At 42.3% G+C, this 25367-nt stretch overlaps 1 protein-coding gene across 4 annotated transcripts in view; it reads right to left on the bottom strand.

Annotated features, from left to right (window-relative positions):
• Positions 1 to 24894, bottom strand: part of FSTL4 (follistatin like 4) — a 493379-nt gene extending 468485 nt beyond the window's left edge. For 2 of the 4 annotated variants that reach the window (XM_038414976.2, XM_038414979.2), the window contains exons 1-2: positions 24805 to 24855; positions 44 to 179 (exon numbers count right to left, since the gene is read on the bottom strand). In XM_038414976.2, the coding sequence (XP_038270904.1) occupies positions 44 to 179; positions 24805 to 24818 (150 nt within the window). In that variant the 5' untranslated portion in view covers positions 24819 to 24855. Of the gene's footprint in view, positions 1 to 43; positions 180 to 9297; positions 9711 to 24804 lie in introns of those variants that run through there. The other 2 variants (XM_043490835.1, XM_043490836.1) reach the window with 2 other exon arrangements.
• Positions 24895 to 25367: the final 473 nt, after the last annotated feature.

The following is a 25367-nucleotide window of genomic DNA, read 5'->3' as shown; positions in this document are numbered from 1 at the left end:
GCAGCATTAGAAAGAACATGAAATGACAGCCGATTCACAGTACCTTTTGTTGCAACCTCCCTGCATCCGCATAAAGCCTTCTGATCCTGTCCGATTCCATCCACCCCCAAGTGACTGACAGGAAAAACTCAAGCAACACCAGAAGTGACCAAAAGCTTCTTGATTTCATTATTTCAAGTCTGTTGAGAACAAGATGACAACTATCAAACGATCATGTGAAAAAAACCTACAGAAACAAAACAAACCAACAAACCAACCCCCATGCAGCTTGTAGATTCAGTAGTTCAGCTGAAATTTCAACTAATTTATGGCAGCTATACATTTAAAAGTTTCTTGTGGAACTATTTACACTCACATGGCACAAGTAATGGAATAATGAGTTCCTATGGGTACACTTGCCAAGTTATGTGCAACAACAATTTCCGAGGGAAAATGCTCCTTTATTTTAGTAATTTGATGTACGACTGAATGAAGGAGACCTAGCAAAGATAGCATGGCAGAAGAGTGTGGTAGAAAAGAGACCCCAAGGAAAGCTGAGGAAGCGACAGATAGATTGCATAGAAGAAGATGTCAACAGGTGGTTCTTAGTGCCACCTTTGACAGATAAAAGATGGTGGAGGTTGCATCATGACCCAAACCCCAGTTCATGGGATAAAGAGAAGAAGATGGTTTATCCCTGCCCTTCACGTGTTGCTCATCTTCACAGGCCTTGATCCTACAAGCTGCTCCACATGGGAGGAGCTTTGTGCCTATGCAGAACATATTGCAGAACTGGGGTTCTCTGGGGGCAGGAGTTGTCCCTGTGTGTACAGGAAGGGTCTATCCCATTACAGCCTCTACAGGAATATAGTGTGATGTGACGCTCTATATCATAAGCATATTTCTATAAAGAATATGAATACGGCATAACTAAGATATATTTTATGCAAGACGGCTCATGTAAGATATCATTGGAAAGGTTATGGTTTACTGAATGTGTTTATCCCATTTGTATGCATATATCACTTCTGTATCTGGAGTTGGGAATATTGACTATATAACAATTACAACTGTGGTTGCACTTGTAGTTGCCAACTAGACAGTAAGCAATCAGCCTTAATGAACCATTAGGAAAAAGACTATGAGTCTGAAGATATGGAACCCCCTTCTTCTGGGAGTTCCTTCCTGTGGACATTGCAAATAAACTTGGTTTCATGGTTCCTTTGACACTGCAAGGTCAGGTGATAATATATAAAAAAGTACCACCTTGGACACTGCTAGTACTTTCCCACTGAAAACAAAGGCTTTCCCACCATATGTAAATTCTATTTAAGGCTGGGGAATAGGGCAAACAGGTCTCTTCTCCATTGCCTTCCTGCCCAAGAAGACAGACTGCTGAAAGTACCTGAAGATCCAAAGGAACTGAACTGAGGGCTGAGTCCAGATGAAGACAGGAGTCTAGTCTGTAACTGGAACTCTAAGCTACAGAAACTCTACAGCTTGCCTAAAACAACATTTAGGGTGAGAAATTACATTTTGTAACCTGTTTCTTGTGTGTATTAAGCCTAGTTTGGTGTTTTGTTTTATTTGCTCAGTAATCTACTTTGTTCTGTTTTCTATCCCTTATAATCATTTCAAATCTACCTTTTATAGTTAATAAAACTTCGCTTTAGTTTATTCCAAAACCCAGTTTATGCAATTCATAGCTGTGAGGGAGCGGGGGGGACACAAAAAGCTGTGCATCTCTCTCCACATTGAGGGAGAGGGCGAATTTTTATGAGCTTGCACTGTGCAGACTTTCTATACAGTGCAAGACAATATTATTTGGGATTTACTCCCCAAAAGGGGGTATGCACATGAGTGCTGGGTGAATCCTCTCACACACAGAGCTGACTTCAGTCTGTGTCTGCAGTTGGGTGTGGCCTTACCTGTGCATATGTGCTATAGAAGGCTTGAGAGCCTGGCACAGCCAGGACAGGGTAAGGAAATCCAAGCTGGTTGAATGGGCAGAACCAGTGGGATCCCAGCTCATCTGAGCAAGGACTGAACCAATTAGTTTGCAGAGGAAGACCCCAGTTCCTGTGTGGACCCCCAATGGTTTCACTGGGACTCTTCATTGGTATAGGGAGTCAATCTACACAGATCTAGTTGCAGGATCTTAATGTATTTTACATGTACTGAGTTGATAAATAAAGAGTTTTACTTCTTAAAGAGAGCATATGAGATTTCCCAAGCTATGGCCCAGATCACTTCATCCTGTGGCAGTATCCCAGGAAGGGGAGACAACCCTTCCAAGATTTCCTCACAGCAGATCCTCCAAAATCATTCCATCTGGTGGACCAAGAAATGCCAGTAGATCTGTTTTCACACTGCACCACCTTCTCCAGGCATGTGCCTCTGAGTTGGCTTTGGAACCCTTCCCACCTTCCAGGCTTCCTCCTAACACTTGAGCAGCATAATTTAGTTGGCAGTGCACTGCCAGGGACTCCCAAAAAGAGGCCTGCCTCATTCAAGGAGGAATTTCTAGGTATGGACAAGGGCTCCAGGCAAAAAGCTGAACAGTCCAGGGTGGCATTACTGTTTGCCTGGTTTTCAGGTTGGGCTTGATGTGGGATGATGCATGTTCCCCCAACTTCCTGAGATTGGTTTTGTTCCAACCTTATATTCAAATCAAAAGTCTCCTCAAAGCATGATGAGGTGAAACTGCCAGTTATTCTTGGTTTCACATTAAAAAAAACCAAACAAACAAATGAACACCACCTGCAATATTGTGTTTCAGAGGAAAGCTGGACTAGATTCCATAGAAAGACGCAAGCATACTGGTTAGGGTAGGACTGAACACCATACATTATCAAGTTACATGGCAGTCGCCAATTTAAGCCCAGGAGTAAATAGAAGTGATTGTATTCAAGTCAATAGAGTTTCACCAGGGCCCCTGAAAGATAGCAAGTCAATGATACAAAAATGCTGGAAAACAAGTGAAGGACTGTATCTGGTCCTGGTCTAACACCATGGATTTCAAAGGTTATGCCCATTTACACCAGGGCAGAATTTGGTCCTAGATATTTTGTCTGCCCGAATGCGTACGGTCAATAAAACAAACACCAATTACTGCTGCTCTGCACACTCATCAGCACGCTTAAGTCCTCACTATTCCTCAGTACTATTCTAAACACCATCAACTGAAAGATCAGGGTGAAATCAGAATTTATTAGGCTTTCTAAATTCTAATTAGAAACTCTCAGATGTAATGCTATTAGAGCCATAAACAAATGTGCAATAAACCAAAGCCACTATATCAATACGCTACAAATTATACATTTATTATAAACCACTGACACAGCAGTCCTACTCCTTACATTTTTATAGAGGCATTTTGTATCATTTGTTGATACAATCACAGCAAATAGAACAATTTCATTTTGCAATTCTGGAGATTTCTGACTTATCTGCAGTTTGAAGTTCTGACTCCAGAGCTCAAACATCAAAGAACTGGCCATGCCCAGTTAGAATTAGTAACTAACTGCATGGAAACAGGATGTTAAATTGTTCAGATTAGGTAAGACAATAGCTGCATATAACATCAAAAAACTACCAGCACAACAACTGCCTTCCAATAACACCAATAGATTTTAATGTGATTTGAACAACTTGTATCTTTCTCAGTTCAATTTACAGATTACTTATTTTTATAGCAACACTGTCTGACAATATTTTAATTAGTTTTACTCATAATACTGACATTTATATTAATACATAGTATACGTCTGTGCATTCTCTGGGTTAGCTCATTCAGATGCCAGAAATACAAATGTGGGCCAAGTTCTATAATCCTTAATTGAACAAAAATTCCCATTTTGTCACGAGTCCCAGATGCTAGGAATTTAATTAGAACCAAATTGTTGGAGAGCTCAGCAGCATTGTCTTGCATGGAGCTGCTTCAGTTACGGGTTGAGATAGTTAAATGAGAGTGGCTATGCTCCTTGCAGAATCAGGCCCTTAATTCTCAAATACTGCATCTTAAATGGCTGTATAATGCTCAATTAAATTTAAAATAAATGATGATCCAAAGTTCATTGAATTCAGTAGGAAGACATCCACTGATCAGGGATGGGCTTTGGATCAGGCCCATCATTGGTGATGTGCCACCAGTTTTTTCCTCCTAATTTGGGAGACAAATATGTAAAACATAAGCCCACATGGGCAGTCCTTCTCCAAATAAGTCTCTCAGTCTGGACTTGCCTAGGTAAGCTGATCTGTATAAAAGAGAGCAACTACTGGACAAAGTGCTTAGCTGAACACTAGAAATCTCTTGAGAGCTCAGAAAAAAATCTGTCAAACACCAACCGTTCACAACCTGTGTGCAAGCAAGGAAAAAAATTATTCCAATATATTAGATAATTTTAAATTATCTAAAGTCTCAGTAAATCGGATTTTGTTTTAAGAATGGATGAATTTTTAGGGGCCACATTCATGCTTGATGCACTAGCTACAGTATAATTACATCTGGGATAAGTTTGGCCCTAATAATTTAAGTTGAAGCTGCAATATGAAACCTATAGAAACATATATAATTTGCGGTTCCTTCCCCCACACTGAGCTAGATTTTAAAATGTTTGCTCCTGGACAGCAGTGCTTTACCCCATGAGTACTTACAATGCATAAGGGTGGCAGAAATCTGCCATAATTAAAAGAATAACCACTCTAGTTGTTATAAAGAATCCCTTATTTTGGTAGTGCCTGGCACAATGGAGCCCCTGAATCATGACAGGGTCCCAGATGTGCTGCTATAATACAAATAAGAACTTAAGAATGACTTTTCTTAACACAGCTGTTTTCAGGTTTTTAAGCTGCATCTCATTCTAAAGGTAGAGAATGACAAGAACTATTGTAAGATACTAATCTTTTTCTGCCAAACCTACATTAGAAAGAAAAACTTCTTAGCTTCCTAAAATTATGACGGTTGTTATAGAGAAAATGTTAGGGCCAAATTAGGTGTCATAACTTGGATCCATTTACACCAGCTGAGAATCTGGCCCTTAGCTCCTCCAGTACAAGATGCAAGTTTGCTTTATTATATAATTAGCGAGTGTTTCTGTGACCTGTAAAATCATTTTGATACCCATCATTTTTGTAAAATGCTACTAAATCTAAGAAAAGTAGTCATGAAAAATCATTCTAAGGTAACCTTTCAGCAAACCATAATGACGTTAAATTACATTTCCAATTAATTATTTACACCATCTCTGATTAATACTTCAATTTTGATGAATGAGGTGCCTAAATGGTACCAAGTACAATATGTAAAATTGTGTCACACATCCTATTTAAGACAGGGAGCATTTGCACAAATTTTAAACAGCGGAATACTTTGTTGAGAGCTGTTTTGATCGCTGTCTAAATTCTTGCAAGGTACTACATGCTACTGAAGAGATTCTGAAAACATCAAGTCCTTTTGACATCAACTGGAGTGAAGGACATTCAGGAGTCCCTCAGTACCTTGCAGGACTGGACCTTCTGTTTGCATCTTCAACTGCTGCATCACCTCTGATGTGATGGTTAGTCCCATGGTTATCTACAATATCACTTCATTACCCCCACATGACTGACTAGTTAAATGTCACTAATATTGGAAAGCTGTTTGCACAATCCATAAATAAGACTTAAAAGGGTGATGTGGGAGAGGAGTCAGATATTTTATTAACTCAGCATTCTTCAATGTCAGTTGCAGGGTAAGCGATGGTAAATCATGAATGCAATGATCACAGGTTCAAGGTCATCCTCAGCTGAAGAAGTGGTGTGCAATTCTACTGTTATTTTTGGTGGGAAAGTAGCCCCTTTTCTGAATACAGTCTCTCTTCTCTTTGTATGCTGCATTACACAGATGTTGACCTTGGTTAAGGGCAACAGCAATAGACTATGGTCCAAGGTTTAAGAAAGTTCCTGAGAGTCAACTTTGAGCAGTATTGCTTCTCATTGACCAGCTGTGTTGGTTCAAGATTGGTGACATCTTTTTAGTTGGGCGTCCACATTTGATCCAGTCAATTTTTTAAAATATCTAAACTTTTAACCAAAAGCCTTCTCACTCTGGTTGGTTCCTCTACCACAGCAGTTCTCAAATTTTTGTACTGGTGACTCCTTTCACATAGCAGCCTCTGAATGCAACCCCCCTTATAAATTAAAAAAACAAAACACTTAAAATATATTTAACACCATTATAAATGCTAGAGGCAAAGCGGGGTGGAGGCTGACAGCTTGAGACCCGCCCTGTAATAACCTCGTGACCCTCTGAGGGGTCCTGACCCCCAGTTTGAGAACCCCTGCTCTACCATTTATCAATCTATCTATCTATAAAAATTCACTCACTGTCACACAAGAGCTTGAAAGAGCTAAAACGGAGTATGTTCAACTTTAACACACACACTAACTAGCAGGTAGGTACTGTCTTCTCCTCCCTAGTTTCCCCTCCCCCTTTTTTCCCCCTATTACCTCCCTTTTACATTTTCAAACTGTATGCTTTTCAGGGCAGAGACGGGAGTCTTACTCTATGTTTGGAAAACACCAAGCACATTTTGGATGTTACCATGATCTAAATAACCCAGATCTATAGGAAAAAAAACCAAGTTTGTAAATACACAAAGAGGCAAATTACACACACACACACACACACAACCATCCATTCCCAGTACTAATGACATTTATCTAAGGGGAAAACTTGATTTGCATGCATGTCTCCGCGTTCATCTTCCTAGCTTCTCTGAAGATAATCATTAACGTCCCCTTTAGTCTGGTAGGAAGCAGTCTCTCTTTCGAGCTATGGGGCAATTTCCCGTCTACACGACGCTGTGATGATGGTTTTTCTACCCTTAAATGCGTGCTGTGATACAGCCCCGTGCGCAGCAAGGAGCGGAATCCCGTGTAGCAAACGTGAAGTTGCGGGGAGAGACGGGGTTGTCACAAATACTTCAACCGGCACGGGTGAGTTTTGGTAATTTCCAAGTTGTTGTGGGGCTTTGTTGTTGTGGTGTAATTATTATTATTTTATTTAAAGAACCATTTTGTTACAACGGTAAAAGGCAGAACCACCACCGAGGCGACACCTAGGGGCCAAAGACCAGCGGCAGCCTCCAGGGGCCATGTCAGGACCACAGTCCGTGGACAGCTCCTTTTCTCCAGCAAAGCCCAAAGGGCGGCTGTGTTCTCTTCAGCCCGCCGGTCCCTCGCACCACCCGGTCTATTTCGGGAAGATCAAGAGGCGCCGGGAGAGAGAGATCCATGGGTCAGCTAATTCGCACATGCCGGGAATGGAACATGCTCACTCCCCCATTTTCCGTTTCCAAATACACACACACAGTCTTCCTGGTTTCTTGCTCAGCAAATAAGAGACTTAAAAAAAAAAAAAAAAAAAAAGGAACCCGAGCCCTGTGAAGTTTCTCATATTTCTTTTGCGCTGCAACCTGAAGGAGCTGGGAAATACTTCAGAACGACCCAGGACTTAACCCCCCCCCACACACACACACACACACACACACGCCAAGCTACATTTGGAGATACGATCCTAAAGAATACTATGAACTAAATCAGACAAACGCTAAAGGGTTATTCTTCCCCCCCCCCCCTTCCCCAAGCCTGATCTCATCTAATAACCAAGGAGGCAATGGGCAGCTTTAAAGCTGCCTTTTTAAGTGAGCATTGTGGCCTTTTAATAATGGGAGAAATATTTTCAAACTAATTAAACTCCCCCACCCACCCACCCACCCAGCCTTTCAGAAGCCCGGGGGAAGAATTCTCTCAGACGCCAACCTTCTATACAGTTCGGTGCTGTGGAAATTCAGCCTGCCTCTGGCTTCCCCTTTCCCCATAATTAAGCTAACTCCTTGCCTTAAAGTACCGCTGATGATCTCAAAAGCATCACAGCGTCTGAAACCAAATCCACTGCCAAAGACGGGGGAGGGGAGAAAGGGAGGCTGGTGTGGACGGGAAGGGGAGCACAAACAACAGAAAGGGAGAAAAACAAAAACAACCCACCCTCCAATGATTGGAGGTGTCGATTAACAAGTAACTCAAGAAAGACCGGATTAGAGGGTACGGAGTTAGCCGGGTGTGTAAACGTGTGCAGGAGGCTGGGTTGTCATAGGGCGCGGGGGAGGGGGAGAACCTGAACGTGCATGACCATGGTTTCCTAGCTCCTTTGTCAGCCCCCAGAATGAAAAAAGAAAGGTTGCCAGGCTCGCTCTTGGAGCTGGGAAATCTACCGGCACGTTATCTGAGAACGCAGTTCCAGCCGTGGAAATGCTGCTGGCTTGAAGGGCGTCTCTAGACAGCCGGTTGTTATAACTACTGTGTGTAGATGCGTTCAGTGGGGAAACCGACCCGGGCAGCTCTCCTGCTCCCGTGGGCCCTATCAAAACGTCTTGTTGCTAAACCCGGGTTTCCATCAGGGGCGTCTGAGAAGATGAAGAGGGTGAGCCCAGCGCTAGCCAGGGAGCGAGTGAGGAGAGAGAGAAGGGGAAAGAGCAATTCCAGGGCAAGAGCAGGAGCGGTTCTCTAGGATATGGTTAGAACCAGCTCTTTTGGGGGGCTGGCGATTTTTGGCTGGCCCCCTTGCATCGGAGGCTCAACCACCGGTTCCTGCTCCTCGCAGATTTGCTGCCTCTGCAGTTACTTGTAACACATTCAAACTTGTAAACACGAGCAGGAGCAAGGGCAGACCCATAGGAAGATGCAGGAGAAGCAGCTTTTGCAAAAATGAACGGTCAGATGCTATAGCGGCTGCTCATCCCTCTCCCCCCCCATAGCTTCTGGTGCTCATTCCCCTAAGCCCCGAGAGCGTACGATGCCCATCGGGAAATGCTCCCCGGGAAACCGGAGAGAGATGGCAAGCCTGGGACTGCACCCCCTCCCCCAAAGAGACTGTTCTGGCTGCGGGATCCCGGTCCAGTGCACGGGGGTTAAAGTATTGCACCTCCAAAGCTGTTCCTCCTTCCCACTACTGCCTTCCCCCCCCCCCCAACCACATCCCCTACGCTGCATTCCGGAGCAGAAATCGCTCCGTGCAACCAAGGCTACCATCCGCTAAGTTAATGTTGCAAACTCTGTCAGTCATCATTAGGGACTCTGAATTAACACCAGCCCAGAGATCAGCAAGCCCTCTGCGAGCCTACATGTGGCCGGACACTGGGAGGAACAGGAGATCGTTTTAAAACCCCACAACACTGACACATTAACCTTACTGGGGGCAGGGATATACTGCCCATACATAGCCCTCCCTTACCCCCACACTCCCATGTAATCAGATGCTTCTATCATGTTACTTACCTGTAGTATTCCCGTGGCAGGGACTGAACACAGTTTAAAGCCTGTGGCAGCTGGAAGAAGAAGAAGAGGATGTCAGAGTTTTGGTGTGTTTGCTTTTTTTTTTTTTTTTTAAATCTCCTTAAGGGGAGGAAGGATACAGAAGTCTGCCGGAGCGTTTGTGGGGGAGAGGGAAGGAAATCATGAAAGGCTGGAGCCTGAAGGAAAAACCAAGGGAGATTAAACAAAAGACCGGAAAAATATATATATATATATATATATATAAAAATCACAACACAATCTTGGCGCTGGTGTCAGTCGCAATCCAGGAGCTAGGAGGTGTAAATGCTGAATCCTGCCCTATTTCTGCAGCTTGGACCAGAGCTGCCTGACGTCACCCAATCATTTGCATATTCTACCCAATAGCGGACACCTGTGCGGGCTCAGGAGCGGGGCTGGGAGCCGGGGCGGAGGGAGTCCCGCACGCAGCCAGGCGGGCGCTCCCTCTCCGGGAGAGCCAGGTAGGACGGGGGAAGGGAGAGGGGTCAGAGCCAGACAGAGGATCCGTCAGCAGGACTTCCTGAGCAGAATGCTGAGTGACAATCGGTTTTTGTGCAGGGCTGGGTAAAGACAGAGCCAGCCCCCACATCCAGTGCGACTAGAGGGCAGGACTAGGAACCAGGTGCTTTTTTACTAGCTCCAGTTCACTTTGTGACCTTGACCCAGGTGCGGCGCCCCGTTGTGCCTCAGTTTCCCTACCAGTACAATGGAGATGATACCACCCTCCTCGTGGTATAGCCAGGCTTAATCCATTATTGTTTCTAACGCACATTGGCCGATAGAAAGTGCTTTTAATAACCTTCTCCTCTTGAGTAGCATTGGTCACTTTGCCTTTCAGTTCCACCTCCTATCACCTGGAAAGTCATAGTATTCAGACTAGTGTATTGACAAAAGGCACGATTTTCTATTGCCCTGCGTCTTGTGGCCATTGACATTGGGGCCAAATGCTGGCAAAAGAGCTACTGAAATCAGAATACAGCATGTCACACTCACTTTGCTCTGGTGTAAATAACGGCAGGACGTGCAGAGTAATTGTGAATCAGGCCGATTGAGACCACAAGAGGTGACTTTTCCTTTTTAGCTTTCATATCTGAAGAGATCACTCAAGACAATAGCTCCAGGGTGAGCAGAGGTTAGCTCCCAGGCTCTGAGTCACTGATCTCAAACTCAGCTGATCAGTAGGGAACTCTCTGGCCTTTGAATGACTCAGCCAGGGTAATGAGGATTGCTGTAAGGGCTTACAATGGCAGACAAGAAGCAGGACTCAAGTAAATAAATGTTGAGGGAAGAAATGCATTACAAGACAAACTTTTGTCTTATCTGCAGCTGATGTCCCTTCTGCTGAACTTCTGTTTTCAAATCTCATTTAAGTGATGGGGCAACCCCCCAAGGGATGGAGGTGATGCAAGGTTGTTATTAGGCTCCACATAGTTTAGAATCACACTGACTGTGGCTACTGAATGTGGAGTCATTATTCCTCTCTATCCAGAAAGGTGCCAAAGTCAGTCCCCATCGATACTGCTACAGACTAAACAACAAAAAACAGGTTTTAAAATCTCCAGGAGGAGCTAGAATACAGACTTGGTGGGACCAGCAGCTGCATTGCTTAATGAGGACTGGGACTCCCTGACAGAAAGCTGAAGGAACTGCTCTAATTCCTAAAGAAAAAAATAGAAGATGTATTAGCAAAATCAATCAATCAATCATACCTGGTGAAAAATCCTCTGAGAAATGGGTTACTACTAAAGTCGTTTGAAATAGCCATCCCCAAATTAAACATACAGTGCCATTGCCCTTCGTCAGGTTTGAAAAGCAGCTGTAAAAATGTGGCACTCTTTACAGGTTTTACAGCAGCAAAAGCTGAGTTTGGGCACAATTACTATTATTGGGATGGGAATGAAAATTCTGATGCATTTTCATCCCAAGAAAGTTCAGACTTGAGCTGGACTGTTGCATTTTGACACAAGCATTGAAGTCACATGGTATTTCTTGGGGATCCTTCACTGAATGACACTACTTCATGTGCTCAGCAGAAACTATTTTAAACTGTTCCCGGAGGCATGAGAAGGAAGGGGAAGTGTTATACCTCCAAATGTTACCAGATGAGGGAGAGAAGTCAAGTGGCCTATCTCCCTCAAGTTAACTCCAGATACTATTGATACTATTACAGGGCTCGGAAGAGGATTGGTTGGTCATGGAGGTTCTGAGGGGTCTGATGTGAAGATTCTATAGAAATGGACCAGAGATAAAAAAGTATAGATAAGCTTCAAAGTTCACAGGTATTCAGGTCTCTATATTTTCTCCAAGCTAGGCTAACCTTTTTGTTATGCATGTAACTTAATATGAAAATCTTGGTTTCTCAAACCTTGGACTAATTCTTTCCTGAACCTCGGACATATTACCCCACCATTGGATGCATCCAAATAGTCTTCCATTCTCTTCTCTACAACTCTCATTTGATTCAAAAGAAAAAAAAAAAAAAAAAACAGTAAATACAGAAGTTTTGGGATTGATCACAAGTGTTCTGTTTGAACTGTCTAAAATTGGATTTAATTAAACAAAATTTCACAAAAAGTATCAGCTTTTTACAGAAAATGTTGATGTTGAAAAATTGAATGCCCCCAAAACAATTTTTCAGCTGAAAATAAAAATAGTGTTATTCTGAAATGTCACCACAGAGCCTCATGGGAGTTGTTCAGGCATCTCATGCTCCCATTCTCCTGTATGGGCCAGGCTCCTGAGCTATACTTCGTCTCCCTTCATACACTACAGCCATGCAAGTTCAATGATGGGCCACCTCCTCTCATCAAGAAGGGAAACCCTGGTGCATCATCTAGGATTTAATCTGACCGGGGGCCATGCTAATGTGAGCAAGAGGCACCTGAACTATAGCTCCCATGATGCACTGCACCAACATTTCAGAGTCAAAATACTTCCAGATTTGAGTTTTAGGTGAGACACTGAACACTGGAGGGAGTCTTCTGGGGGGTCAGAAGTTGTCAACAGTGGAGGGGCTGGTATAGGAATTGGGCAAACCTGGGACAGAAAGTCAGTGCTCACAAGCTGGGAAATTGATGGCACCACTCGACAGAGTTTACTAGGAGACTGGCAACACAGAGATGACCTTTTCACAGAGCCCCCATCCATAGTGAGGTAGCCCCCATTAAACAGCTGTCCTGGAGAGCTGTCCGGGAATTTTGATACCTTGGGAAAGTCATGGATGACCATGGCTTCTTGCAGCTCCACCACCATCTGTGGGCTTTGGCATGCAACTACTCTTCATTGCATAGGTGGGAACACACTGTCCACCAACATGCAACGGAATGATGAAGGTAAATTCTGTTGGGGGACTACTTTCTGAATCCACAGATATTTCAATGGGATGGGACTGTATTTACATAACAGCAATGTGCCAAGGGGAGCAAAAAGTGCCATAAAGGATATGGATGCCCTTTCATATTAGCAAAAGTGAGCGCACCAAGTGCAGCTTTCCAGGGAAAAGCAGAGATGTTAACACAATGCTGCACAATATTCATGCACTGACTCTAATGTCCTTTTAAAAACACACACAAATATAAATTGACTCACACCAAATTCACTCATTAACCATTGAAAATAATCAGGACCATTCAATTTCCTACCATCCAGAAAGCTACATACCCCAGAAAAAGACCAATATTTTTAGACTTAACTCCATATTTAGGCACATAAATGTGTGGCCCTCTTTTCAAAGGCACTGAGCATTCTCAATTCCTACTATTTTCATGGCAGACCAGGGTTCTTGGCATCTCTGAACATTTTAGACTAAGAATTTGGTACCTTTCTGTATTTATATTTTACCACCTTTTTAAAATAAAATTTTAATAATTTTTTAAAAAAAGTTAAACTACTGTCTACCACTCTTCTCTGTCCTCCAGAAGCCCTCCTCCGATAACTTAACGAGCTGACATCTTCCCCTGCTTGCCTTTATGCTATATAGGGAATAGAAAGCTTGTAGTTAAGCTACAGCAACTGGCATCTGTGTGACTGAGATGTATTCTAAGATTTCCATTGGATAATGTGGCACTTTTTGAAAGGTGTGATCTGTAAAGCTCTGATGTGCCACAAGATACTCTTTACTGGTTCACACAGCTTACATGTGCGGGCAACAAAAATGACTTTCAGAGATGGGGTGGGAGAAATAAACCACTATCACCGTTGGTGAGGAAGAATGGATATATTCTGAATATTTAGGGATGGATGAGTTTGAAGCAATTCAATGCAGCAATATCTTTAACTGGGAATGAAAGGGACCAAAACATTTTTATTAAAGAAGAAAATGGTGATTGTAGAAAGCAGAAAAGAAAAAGGGATTATTTTAGGTCAGACACAGGGAATGGGGAGTTTCCTGATGCAGAGAAAAATGAAACAAGACACTGCAGTTCCTTGTCAGACAGGGACTGGACAGTGATCTCTAATGCTGACCTGAAACCAGCTCATTTGAAGATGAGAAAGTTATTTTCTTCAGGCTCAAAGCGTGTTGGAAACTAAAAACCCAAAGGAAAGATCTTTGGAAACTCAGAAGACAAAGCAGCGAGGTAGTATAGCTTGTGCTCTATAAAATAAATATGAGTAAATACAGTGAGAGTAAGAAGAGGAAAAGACAGGTTAGTCATGGAGGAAGCCACAGAAGTTCAGGCTTTATCTACATTCACTTAAACCTGAATATATTTGTATGCTTTTAAAAAGAAGGCTCCAAAACCAATTTCCATCTCCCAGCCTTCAGATCCTTGCACTGCAATTTAGGATCATATTTTTAAATAGAGCAGGCCTGAAGCTCATTTACACTAAGGCCACTTTATGCTACACTGGAAGTGCTCCTAAATAAGAGGGGAGGGGGAAGAGATAAGATTATCTTATTTGAAAATTTAGGTTTAAAGTATAGCAAGTCATTTCCTTTAGTATCCAAAATCCTACAGTGGAGGTAATTTGAACCCAGGTCTGTTATGGAACAATTTGCTATACTACCAGGAAGCTGGAAGTGTAACATGACAGAGGGATTTATGACAGTAGAACCAAGAGCCTGAATCAAAACTGATTAAAAAGGAGTGACAGAGAACTAAATTCAAACAAAACTAGACATGCATTAAACAAATACAAATGTGACAAGAGACATGATTCAATTATTAGGAGTCCATCTTTTAATTTCTTATTAAGATGACAGCATCTCTCTTTGCCCACGTACATTTAGTTAAGCCTTTTTGCTTTGACAGTGCATAAAATTATCCATGGTAACTCTATATCTCTTACTTGTAAGTCAACTTGAAATTTGTCATCTTTTCATTATCCTCTTGGTCAAAAACTAATAGGAAGGAACAAGCTTAATAGCAGCTTCAAACCTCTAGGGATTATGTCAGTTTGTGTACATATGCCAGTACAATTAGCATTGATAGTCACTTAAGCCTGTGGCCACTGACACACAAGCTCACACACTTAGGGCCAAGTTCTGGATGCTGCTGAAATCCACAGAACACTGGTCAGTGGGTGCTATGCAAAGGTGGTTTAAAGCTAATATTTGTACTCTTCTGACCAAGTCACTACTCTGAGCAGGGCCAGTTTCCCAACTTCAATTAGAATACAACAGTTAGATGTAGCCAAAATGCAGTCCAAGACAAAAGTGGCATAAAGACATTCTGGCCACACCCTCCCAGTTATGCTGGCAGCAAAGAATATGGGTAATAAATAGCCTTTACATTAGCTACACCACTGCTGCTGACACTGGAATGATCCTCCCTCAGCTGGTTAAAGTGGCTTCAGGGACACTGTGGGTACCACTGGATCAAGAAATCTCACCCAATATTTCATTGCCACATGTTAGTAAATTATCACACATTTGATGAAGATACTACACCACTGGATTCCAGTTACTTTGAATGACCAGGCTGTGCTATATTGTCTAACAGCAGTTACGAAGCTTCATTCTTGCTTTGATAGCTGTAAGCCCCCCCCAAAAAAGTATCAGATGTTTTACATCAAAGAAAATACTAAATGTAGAAACAGTGGCTTGATTCATTTCACAGCTGTAGTCTTTTTTGATTTGTTTGTAATTTTCTACACTACTGCTTCCAGTTTGATACTGTCTGGACCTTGGATGACAATAAGAATGGGATAACACATGATGAGCTCAAAATACTGAACACAATCATACCCACCCTACATGTACCTACAATCAATATGTCACTCTGAGGAAGAAACCATCAGCCATTGGGCAAAGTTTGGAACAAAATGTCACAGCACCCAAGATATATTTCTTATGTACTTAGAAGCTGTCAGTACAGGTAGCTTGTTGCTCTGTAGGAGATACTGGATAATGGTTCATAATAAATAGTCTCAAATAGAGGAATTAAAACCAATATGGCATATGTGTACATTTTTCAGCAACTCCCTCCACAACAAACATACACAGGGCCAAGGTCAATGCTAGTGTGAACACATGCTATTTTCATTGATTGGACTTGTGTCAAAAGGAGTGGCACCTGCTTCACTCAGGTCAGATTTGGCTCTAGATTTATGAACCAACTTCTTCCCCCAGACACAGGGGAGAGACTGCTGTTGGAGTCAGTGGAAATTATGCATATACAGACAGAAAGATAATTAGGCCTCTAAGTACTCAGAAAAATAAATTTGACTACATAGTTTTCTGACCTCAGTTGCTTTCATAATTAAAGCTAAGTCATAGACACGAATTCAGTGCATACACACAAGCTCATAGAATATCAGGGTTGGAAGGGACCTCAGGAGGTCATTAGTCCAACCCCCTGCTCAAAGCAGGACCAATTCCCAACTAAATCATCCCAGTCAGGGCTTTGTCAAGCCTTACCTTAAAAACCTCTAAGGATGGAGATTCCACCACCTCCCTAGGTAACCCATTCCAGTGCTTCAGCACCCTCCTAGTGAAAAAGTTTTCCTAATATCCAACCCCTAAACCTCCCCCACTGCAACTTGAGACCATTACTCCTCATTCTGTCATCTGTTACCATTAAGAACAGTCTAGATCCATCCTCTTTGGAACCCCCTTTCAGGTACTTGAAAGCAGCTATCAAATCCCCCCATCCAACTCTTTCCCCTTGGTCTCATAAGAAAGTTAAAAATCCAGGAACTTTCACATATTTTAAACCCAATTGTTTATTATATATATTACAGTAATTTTCAGGAAGCCTAATCAAGGGTCAGGATCCCATTGTCTGTATCCCAAATGGTTAAAAGTCCAGAGGTCAGACAGGATGCAACAGACAAAGGTTTGCAAGTAGGTGAGAACATGTAGTACTAAAATAGAGTTTAGTAGAAATAATAGAGGTCTCAACAGGCCACTAGCATAACATATCTCAGTCAGCATGAATTCAAGCTCAAATAATATATGTGAGCAAGGATAAACGTGCTGTGTACTCTTTGTATTGACCCTACAGTGAGATGGCTAGAGGGAAGCCTGGAAGGATGTGAACATTCATGGAGGTCACAGCTCTTCAAGAAAGAAAAAAATATGAAACAAGATCGAAATGAGGCTCCAGAGCTGCAGAAAAAGGCAAACCCTTACAAAGTAACAGTGAGGATAGAGTAACTTGACTCGCCGAGAGATCAAGTAATTTAGTGCAGGTCTTCAGCCATTTACAATTTTTAAAGGTGAAAGGTGCAATTTTTGTAATACCTGAAAATTAAAGGGCCAGCCAGTCTATCTTTGAAATGATAGTTTCTTGCCTGGAAGAGTTATCAGTCCATCAGCAGCCATCCGGAACCCATCCACACAAAAGTAATTGGCTATTGATATTGATAGCCAATTCATTGCTACAGAAAGATGTCCTTTCTGTATAGCATTTAAAGTAATTATAAATGATTATTGCAAAATAAATAAGGAAAGATGTTTCTCAGATGGATTAAGATCTATTCCTAAAATAGATTTAAAATCACAGAGTGATGTGGCAAAAAGTCACTGGCATTGGATGTACAGTGCATACATGTCCGTAGGACAGATCTCTTATACTGAACTTTCACTCTGTTTAGAAATTAATTACAACTCCATTATACAGAGTCTCCTCTGACTTAAAAGGCATGGAATGTAGGTCTTAATATCTTCCAGCAGATATTAAGTGTTACATTTGAAGGAGACCACTTTGTCCTCTTCTCTGAATGAATAGGAAGGGAGAAAAAGATACATCCTTGGCTCCCAGTCCTCGTGTCAGCTACCAGTGAGTACTGAAGAGGAGCTAAGCCAATTTTGCTACAACAGCTCTGTACAGCGACTAAAGCTTCCAGCACTCCCAGTGATTGCAGGGATGAAGAAAAGTTCTGCCACCACTCAGGACAGGAAATTTTTTGTCAGTACTCCTCCTTTTCCAGTATTAAAAAATAAAATAAAATTTAAAAAAACCCTTAAGCCTTCAGTTTTGTTTTGTTTTCTTCTCCAAGGCAACAGGTTTCCTGTGCATATATGAATGTGTAAAAACTGGTTAATACGGAGTCCAACTTGCAAAGATAAGGGTTACAAGACCCTACGTGCAAACTTGAATCTTTTAATGCATACATACACTGTTCTTATTTGAACACATGGGAAAGGTTATTATTTTTACTTATTGCCCCTAAGGAAGAAAAAAATTTACACTGAAACTTCACAAGCTGGTCCTTTGTGCTGCCATCACTGCATTCCAGCTCTCAAGTAGACTAGCCATTTCCCTGGGTCTCCCCATGCACAATTTTTTAAAGCTCTTGTGCACTCAGCCTGCATGCACATCTACACAATGTAGACCCCTGCCTTACAGATTGGCTCACACAAATCCAGAGACTTATCCTGCAAGCTGCTGAGTATTTCCTACAAGATAAAATGGGTCTGCAACTTCCATTGGCTTCAGAGAGATGCTACAGTGAATAGCATGTCACAAACACCAAAGACAGATAGATGACACATTGCAGGATCACAGATGTTCACAAACCAGTCACTAGCTAAATATCACAGATGAGCAATGATGAACAGAACAGAGGACCCTTTGCTTCATAATGCCGCCCGCTACCCAACTGAGCTAAAGAGATTCTCTGCTATGAATAACTTCAAAGCTTATAGTTGCCTATGAGCAGCCACTTGACCGCACTGCTAAATAAATTCTTAAGCTGATCTGATTCCAACTAGCAGAGGGTGATGGGACACAAACACAACCTACAACAATAGGCAAGAAGAGAAAAAAAGGACAACATTGGAGGAATGGAGTAAGTGGGAAAGAACTTGATCATGATGTCAGAGCAACTTTATGGAGATTTCTTTTTTAAAGCCCTGGTGTGAAGGGGAACACTCACAGCCAGTGCCACCTGGTGGTCAGGTGGGCCAGCCTCCCAGGTATTCCACTATCTCACTACTGCTCCCCTGCCATGGTCTGTCCTCTCAGTGACTCAGTTCCCCTGCCAAGTCAAATCTGCAAGTCCACCCATTTCAGGGTGTATATATAAAGGGTCTAATAATGAGGAAGTCTTCAGGATCAAGTGTGGGGTTCATGGCTTCCTCCTTTGGTCAGCGCCCCATGGACTGGACCCTTGTATCTTCTGGGTCTTTCATCAATAAAGTTCCCTGCCAAGGGACAGGCTTTCACAGTTGCCCCTCTATAGGGACTGGTGCAGGAGTCCAGGCCCACACTCTCCACTATGCTCTGAGCCAGAGCCCAGTGGTAGACAGCTTAGCCCTGCATACTAGAGTGCTGTGGTTAAATCATTTCCTAAAAATGCCCTCTCCTTCCACAAGGTTAAGTAAAGAACTGAACATAAAAGTAAAGACTTCAAGACTTATTGTTCCACAGACAAGTTACATTCAATGGATCAATTCCCAGTCCCACTGAAATCAGTAGTAAAGCTCCCCCTGAATTCAATGGAACCAAAACTTGGCCCAGCAGATTCATCTTCAGTATTACTTCATTTTCATATCTTAGACACCACACATGGTTTTTACAGACCCTTCACAATCTATGGTGTAGCAAAATAATAATATTGGTATTTTCTGTTTCCTCCAGCAGCATTACTACCATCCAAAGCAGCTTTGGTGAGGCTGTTTGTCTAAAATTAAAAGGCAAATTTCAGCTTCTACTTCTTCCTTAATAAACAGTACTGCCCTGCCACAATTATTGGAGTGGTATTGTTGTATAGCTAATCTAAACAAGAAGGGGAATGGGTCAGGATGATGGCTATCTAGCTATATGTCAAGTGCTATATCCTGCCTTCATTCTGTGTGTTACACTCACTGAAGTTAATGGAAGCGTCACATAAAATCTTATTGCAAAACACAGCTTCATATCGTCCTATTACATGCAAACATGGAAAGAAAATCTATCACAGTGGATGGAAAAGAATTAGAAGTCCTTTAAACTTACAGTACATTAACCTGGATAGGTTGATGCTTGTTATTCTATACCAGGAATGAGACAAAGAAAAGATTCAAGCTTTAGAGAGCCTTAGAATAAATACTATGATCCTTCTCTAATTAAATCACGTAAATACCTTTCACTGCCAGCTCTGACATGTACAGTAGAAACATGGGCATAACTAAGCAAAAGCTAAATGTTGGTTTTAATCACATGACTGCTGTGACATTACATCCCATATTCTTCATAGAAATATGGTACAAATATAGCCTAAGATATATTTTATACAAGATGGGTCTTGTAAGGCATCATTGGAAAGGTTATGATTTACTGAATGTGATTATACAATTTGTATAGCATGTATCATTTCTGTATCTGAAGTTAGGAATATTGACAATGTAACAATTACAACTGTGGTTATACTTGGAGATGCCCGCCAGACAATAAGCGATCAGCCTTGATGGGTCCTTAGAAAAAGACAATGAGTCTTTAAAGATGTGGATCTCCCATCTTCCTGGAGTTCCTTCCTGTGGACATTGCAAATAAACCTGGTTTCATGGTTGCTTTGACACTGCAAGGTCAGGTGATAAGATCACCCGATAAAAAAATAACACCTTGGACACTGCTGATCCTTTTCCTCTGTAGGGGAATGGGGATCAAACAAAGGTTTCCCATCTTAGGTAAATGCTTTTAAGGCTGGGAAGGGGGTTAATCTTGACTCTCCTCCATTACCTATCCAAGAAAAAAAGACTGCTGAAAGTACCCGAGGGGAAAGGCGGGGGTGAGTCCAGACTGAGACAGGGGTCCAGTCTGTAAGAAGAGATAACTGGAACTCTAAGCTACAGAAACTCTTCATCCTGCTTAATTCAACATTTAGGGTGAGAAATTACATTTTGTAACCTGTTTCTTTAGTAAATCAAGCTTAGTTTGTGTGTTTTATTTGCTTAGTAATCTGCTTTGTTCTATTTGCTATCCCTTATAATCACTTCAAATCAGTCTTCTGTAAATGTTAAATTTATTTCTTGTTTATAACATAACCCAGTTTGTGCAATCCAAATCGGGGGTGGGGGGGAAGGAGAAGCTGTGCATCTCTCATCACATTGAGAGAGAGGATGAATTTTTATGAGCTTGTGCTGTGCAGATTTTTCTATACAGCACAAGACAATATACCTTTGGGTCTGCACTCCCAGGGAGGTGGGCACCTGACTGCTGGGGCAAGTCCCTTAAGCTGAGTCTTCCCAGAGCTGATCTCAATGTCTGTGTCTTTCTGCAGCTGGGTGTGGCCCTGCCTGTGTGTGCGCGCACGCTAGAGGAGGCTTAAGCGCCTGGCTCAGCAAGACAGGATAAAGGGGGCCCAGGCCCGACGAACAGGCAGGCTCAGGGGCATCCCAGTAAAGGAGGGGCAAGCTGTCAGAACTGCTTTCAGCCAATCATGAGCTAGTAGTTTCCTCTTGTATGTAATATCATTGAAATCAATGTACATCCAAGTGACTCAGCATTAAAACATCAGGACTACACCCCACTCTATACATCTTTAGTGACATTAGATCCATACATAACTATTAATACCAGTACTTATGTAATGCTTTTCCTCAGTAGAGCTCAAAGCACTTCACAAGGGAAGCAAACATCATTATCACCATTTGGGGAAACCAAGGCAAGGGGAGACCAAGTGACTTGCCCAAGGTCACCCAGACCCAGTAGGTCAGGGCCAGGGCCAGGGCCAGGAATAGAATCCAGATCTCCCAAAACCTAAGTCCAGTGGTTTAACCACTAGGCAGCACTGTCTTAAAGCAATTTTCTGAGAGGAAGTTAAAAATCAATTGGACATCGCATGTAATATAAATTCAGTTACTTGATTGATAATCTAATGACTACTGTATCTTAATTAACACATTTTTATCATTTAAGATGTGAATTCAGTTTCAGTTTTCATAACACCGCTGGAGATTTAAAATATGTAATACACTCACACATACAGGTTTTAACATGGAAAAACCGAGTTCTGTTTCTCATTCTGGCTTTTTTACTGTCACCTTCACTTATATCTACAGTTTCCAAGGTCATGCTCTCACAGACGTGGTTGATACTGTTACGGCAGTTCCTTAGGCTACTGTCTTCCCAAGACTTTGACTCTCCTTACAACTTTCCAGGTCAAACATTCTCACTGTCTATTTTTGCTTAGCCTGAGGTACACAGATCAGACCTCTCATATGTTGCTGCTACTACAGCAGATTCCTCAAGTCAGTTTCTTCCACAGTTTAATGGTACTTTTTCCTCTGAGAATATTCCCCTTCCATGGATGCATTATGATATTGCCATTAGCTATATGATCACATACTATTTCTCAAATAGAGAGTCATGAGGAAGTCACCTAACTTAGCTACGTACTCATGCACAATATAGGCTTTTAGCTGAAGTTAGTGAGGATGACAACTTAGCTGGCCTATATATACTAGCAGATGTTCACTTTTGTTTCTATCCCAGGCCTGACCCAAGAATGTAGATATGCAAGTTATATTGTTGCCCTTTCTTCTGACACCAGTGTCATCCCCCTGCTGAGCATCAGCAGATGACTGTGGTCTCAGGTTGGTTTCTCAGGGGAGGAGAAATCAGTGAAAGTGTCTGGGTATATTCAAAGATCACCTGAAATGAGGTGATCAAGGGGCAATCCCTTTCCCCAGAAATATCAGCCCAACACCAATGCTCAGTTCCCAGGAAGCAACTCTGTCTCAAGATTTGACTAGTCAGAGCCCAGAGACAGCAAACTCACCTGCAGCTCATGCATCTCCCTCTCTTCCCAAGCTACCGCTACACAATGCATTGTATACCCCAAACTAACACAACCACAGCATGTCTTCCCAAGAGTCAAAGCTCTCTTGCATGTTAAGAAAAATGACTGGTAAGACTCTACGTAGCAGCTCTAGCAGGTGACACCAGCCATAATATATCCATTGAACCTGTTAGGACCTCAACATTTCGTGTACAATTTAAGGTGAATGTTTGGAGATGAAAGGACAGGAGTTTTCTTATTTTTTCATCTTAACTAGCTTACTCATCCTCACCAACCCATCATTAACTCAGCATCATTCAAAGCACTTAATACTTTGTTTCTTTCTTCTACAACAGCAGAAAGAAGCTACACTCTTTTAGGCTTAAGACTTGTACCTTTAAGTGCCTGTGGCATGATAAACATCCCCATTGATAGTACAGAATAACTGTAGCACAGGGGCCAAAACTAACTAGGAGCAGATCAGAGATATACTCCCTAAGGGTAGATTGTACAGCCCTTTCTCTTGCCTATAGTTCCACTGAGTTAAATGGAATTGTGATGTGGGTGCTCACAACTGTACAGCTGGGCCCTGAGTAAGCCATAGCTATGAATTTCATTAACTTTGATGGGTAATTTATTTCTGAGTGTTGCCATGCAGTCCCTTAGAGACTAGCAGCCAATACTAGTCAAGGTAGATTGGCACTCTGAGATGTCATTTGGTACAGTGGACAGGAGGAATAGCTGTTGCTTTTTTTAGCTCAGGTTACTTGGAGTAGAAAGTGGAGAGGTATAGCAGGGACTACAGGTGCAGTTGGTGCTGCCTTTGCCTCTCCAGTTTTTTATATGTTCTTAATGAACCTCATCATCATTTTTTCCTCTACTTTTTAACTGAAGGGACCAGCCCAAGAGGGCTGACTACTTCCTCTTCTCCATTTGGCTTGTAATCCTACCACCTGGGTACCTACTCAGAACTTCACAGTTTCAATGTGTTCAGATTCAAGGGTTTGGGTCAAACCCAATATGCTTGTCTGAAAATTATATAAATAGAGGTCTCTTTATTTGCCTCCTCCATGACTCCTAGGGAGTATGCTGTAGGAACATCAAGCCAATAACACATAAGTAAGGCTAAGATTTTGTCATGGCTATTTTTAGTAAAAGTCATGGACAGGTCATGGGCAATAACCAAAAATTCACAGAAGCCCATTACCCGTCCCTGACTTTTACTAAAAATAGCCATGACAAAATGGGGAGGAAGGAGGGCCCAGCAGCTGCAGCTGCTGAGAGCTCTAGGGTCCCCGCTGCCTGCCGGAGGGTGTCTCCCACCCATAGCAGCTTGGGGGGGGGGGGATCTCCTCACCTCCCACAGCAGCTGGGAGCTGCAAGGGGAGGAAGTGGGTGCCTGCAACAGCTGGATGCTGCTGCCCTGGGTGAAGCAGAAAATGGCACAGAGGTGCCTGGAAGTCACGGATTCTGTGACCTCTGTGACATAATCATATCTTTACATGTAAAGCTCCACCCTCCATAAAGCTACAGCCTCCAGATGTATCTTTCTGAATCAGACCTGTCTGGAAATTGTTTGAAAAGGAAATAGCTTCTTTCAAATTTCCTGATGGCTAGTAAATGTGTAGCCAGAGCCAGCCTTAAGATATTTATGGCCACAAACAAGTATGGAGGCCACAACTCCAGCTGAAAGTGGCACTCAGACTTTGAGGTTGGTTCTTCTTTGGTGGGCCTGCTGTCAGGGAGAGGGGACAGGTAGTCAGTTTTTTCTTTACTAGTCCTGCTGTCATTGGCGGTTTGATACAAAAAACAAATCACTGACACCCATGCAGCTAGAGCGAGAATCCCCGTTGGCCAGTGAAGTGCACAGCCCTCCTAAAATGAAATGCCCCCAACAAGGATAGTTGGGGTTTAGAGCAGCCATGTGCAACATTTAGTTATACTTTTGTATTTGGACTCAAGCAAAATCAACTTTAAGGATAGTGGGTAACTATTTGCTGTGCAGTATTGTAGTTCTTACAAGTTCTTGTTCCAGATGATATATTACAGTCCCATAAATTCATTATGAACACTTTGTGTAAGTGCTTAATTCATTGTCATCTCTATATCTCCACAATCTTCTTCATCCCCTAAACTGACTGAAGAATACCAGATGTACAGGGCAGGGGGTGGGCACATCCACAACAGGACAAAGCTTTTCAGGCTACAATTATTACAGGTAACCAGTAAAATGAAAACTGCACCTTGTTTCTCAGCAGGTCAAGCCAAACAATATTTTTTTCAAATCAAGAGTACATATGCACAGAGAAAAGAAGTTAGGTTTACCTCAGCCTATCCATTCGGGCTTGCTTCTAACTCAGGAACAGCCTCCATTTCCCTCCTGAGCCCCTTTCTCCACTCAGCTCCCTTTTGTAGGAGCCAGGCACTGCCTTCCCCACAGCTGACCTCACTCCACTCCCTTGTAGTCCCCACAATAAGGTCAAACAGCTGTGGCCCTTCTAGTTTGAGATAGATTAACCCCTTCCTCACTTCCCCAGAGATAAGGAACAGGACTTTTAAAATTGTTACCTAAAATTAGGCTTTGAATGCCATATACCAGCTTGCCTTGAATCACTTTGACAATGCAATGACTTCTTTAGGTACTTAAAGATAGAGTTAGAGCCTAATTCAAGCACCCAGTCTTTAAAATTTTAGCCAGGAGTACATACCCCAGCACCGTCATTTCTTAAATCATAAGAGCAGCTTTCCTTACTGGACTGTTTCTAAAATTTTACATTCTATGAACTTTCTAGATTGCCAAGGAGGTAAGACAACTACACCTGACCTAGACAGAAACCATGCACATTGCTGGGTCTGATGGTTTATTTTGAGCTGCTGTTTTTATCACT

The sequence above is a fragment of the Dermochelys coriacea genome, chromosome 8 (assembly GCF_009764565.3).
Source record: "Dermochelys coriacea isolate rDerCor1 chromosome 8, rDerCor1.pri.v4, whole genome shotgun sequence".
In the NCBI taxonomy this organism is placed as follows: Eukaryota; Metazoa; Chordata; order Testudines; family Dermochelyidae; genus Dermochelys; species Dermochelys coriacea.
The sequence above is the reverse complement of the archived record's forward strand: the minus strand, read 5'-3'. Positions and strand labels throughout refer to the sequence as shown.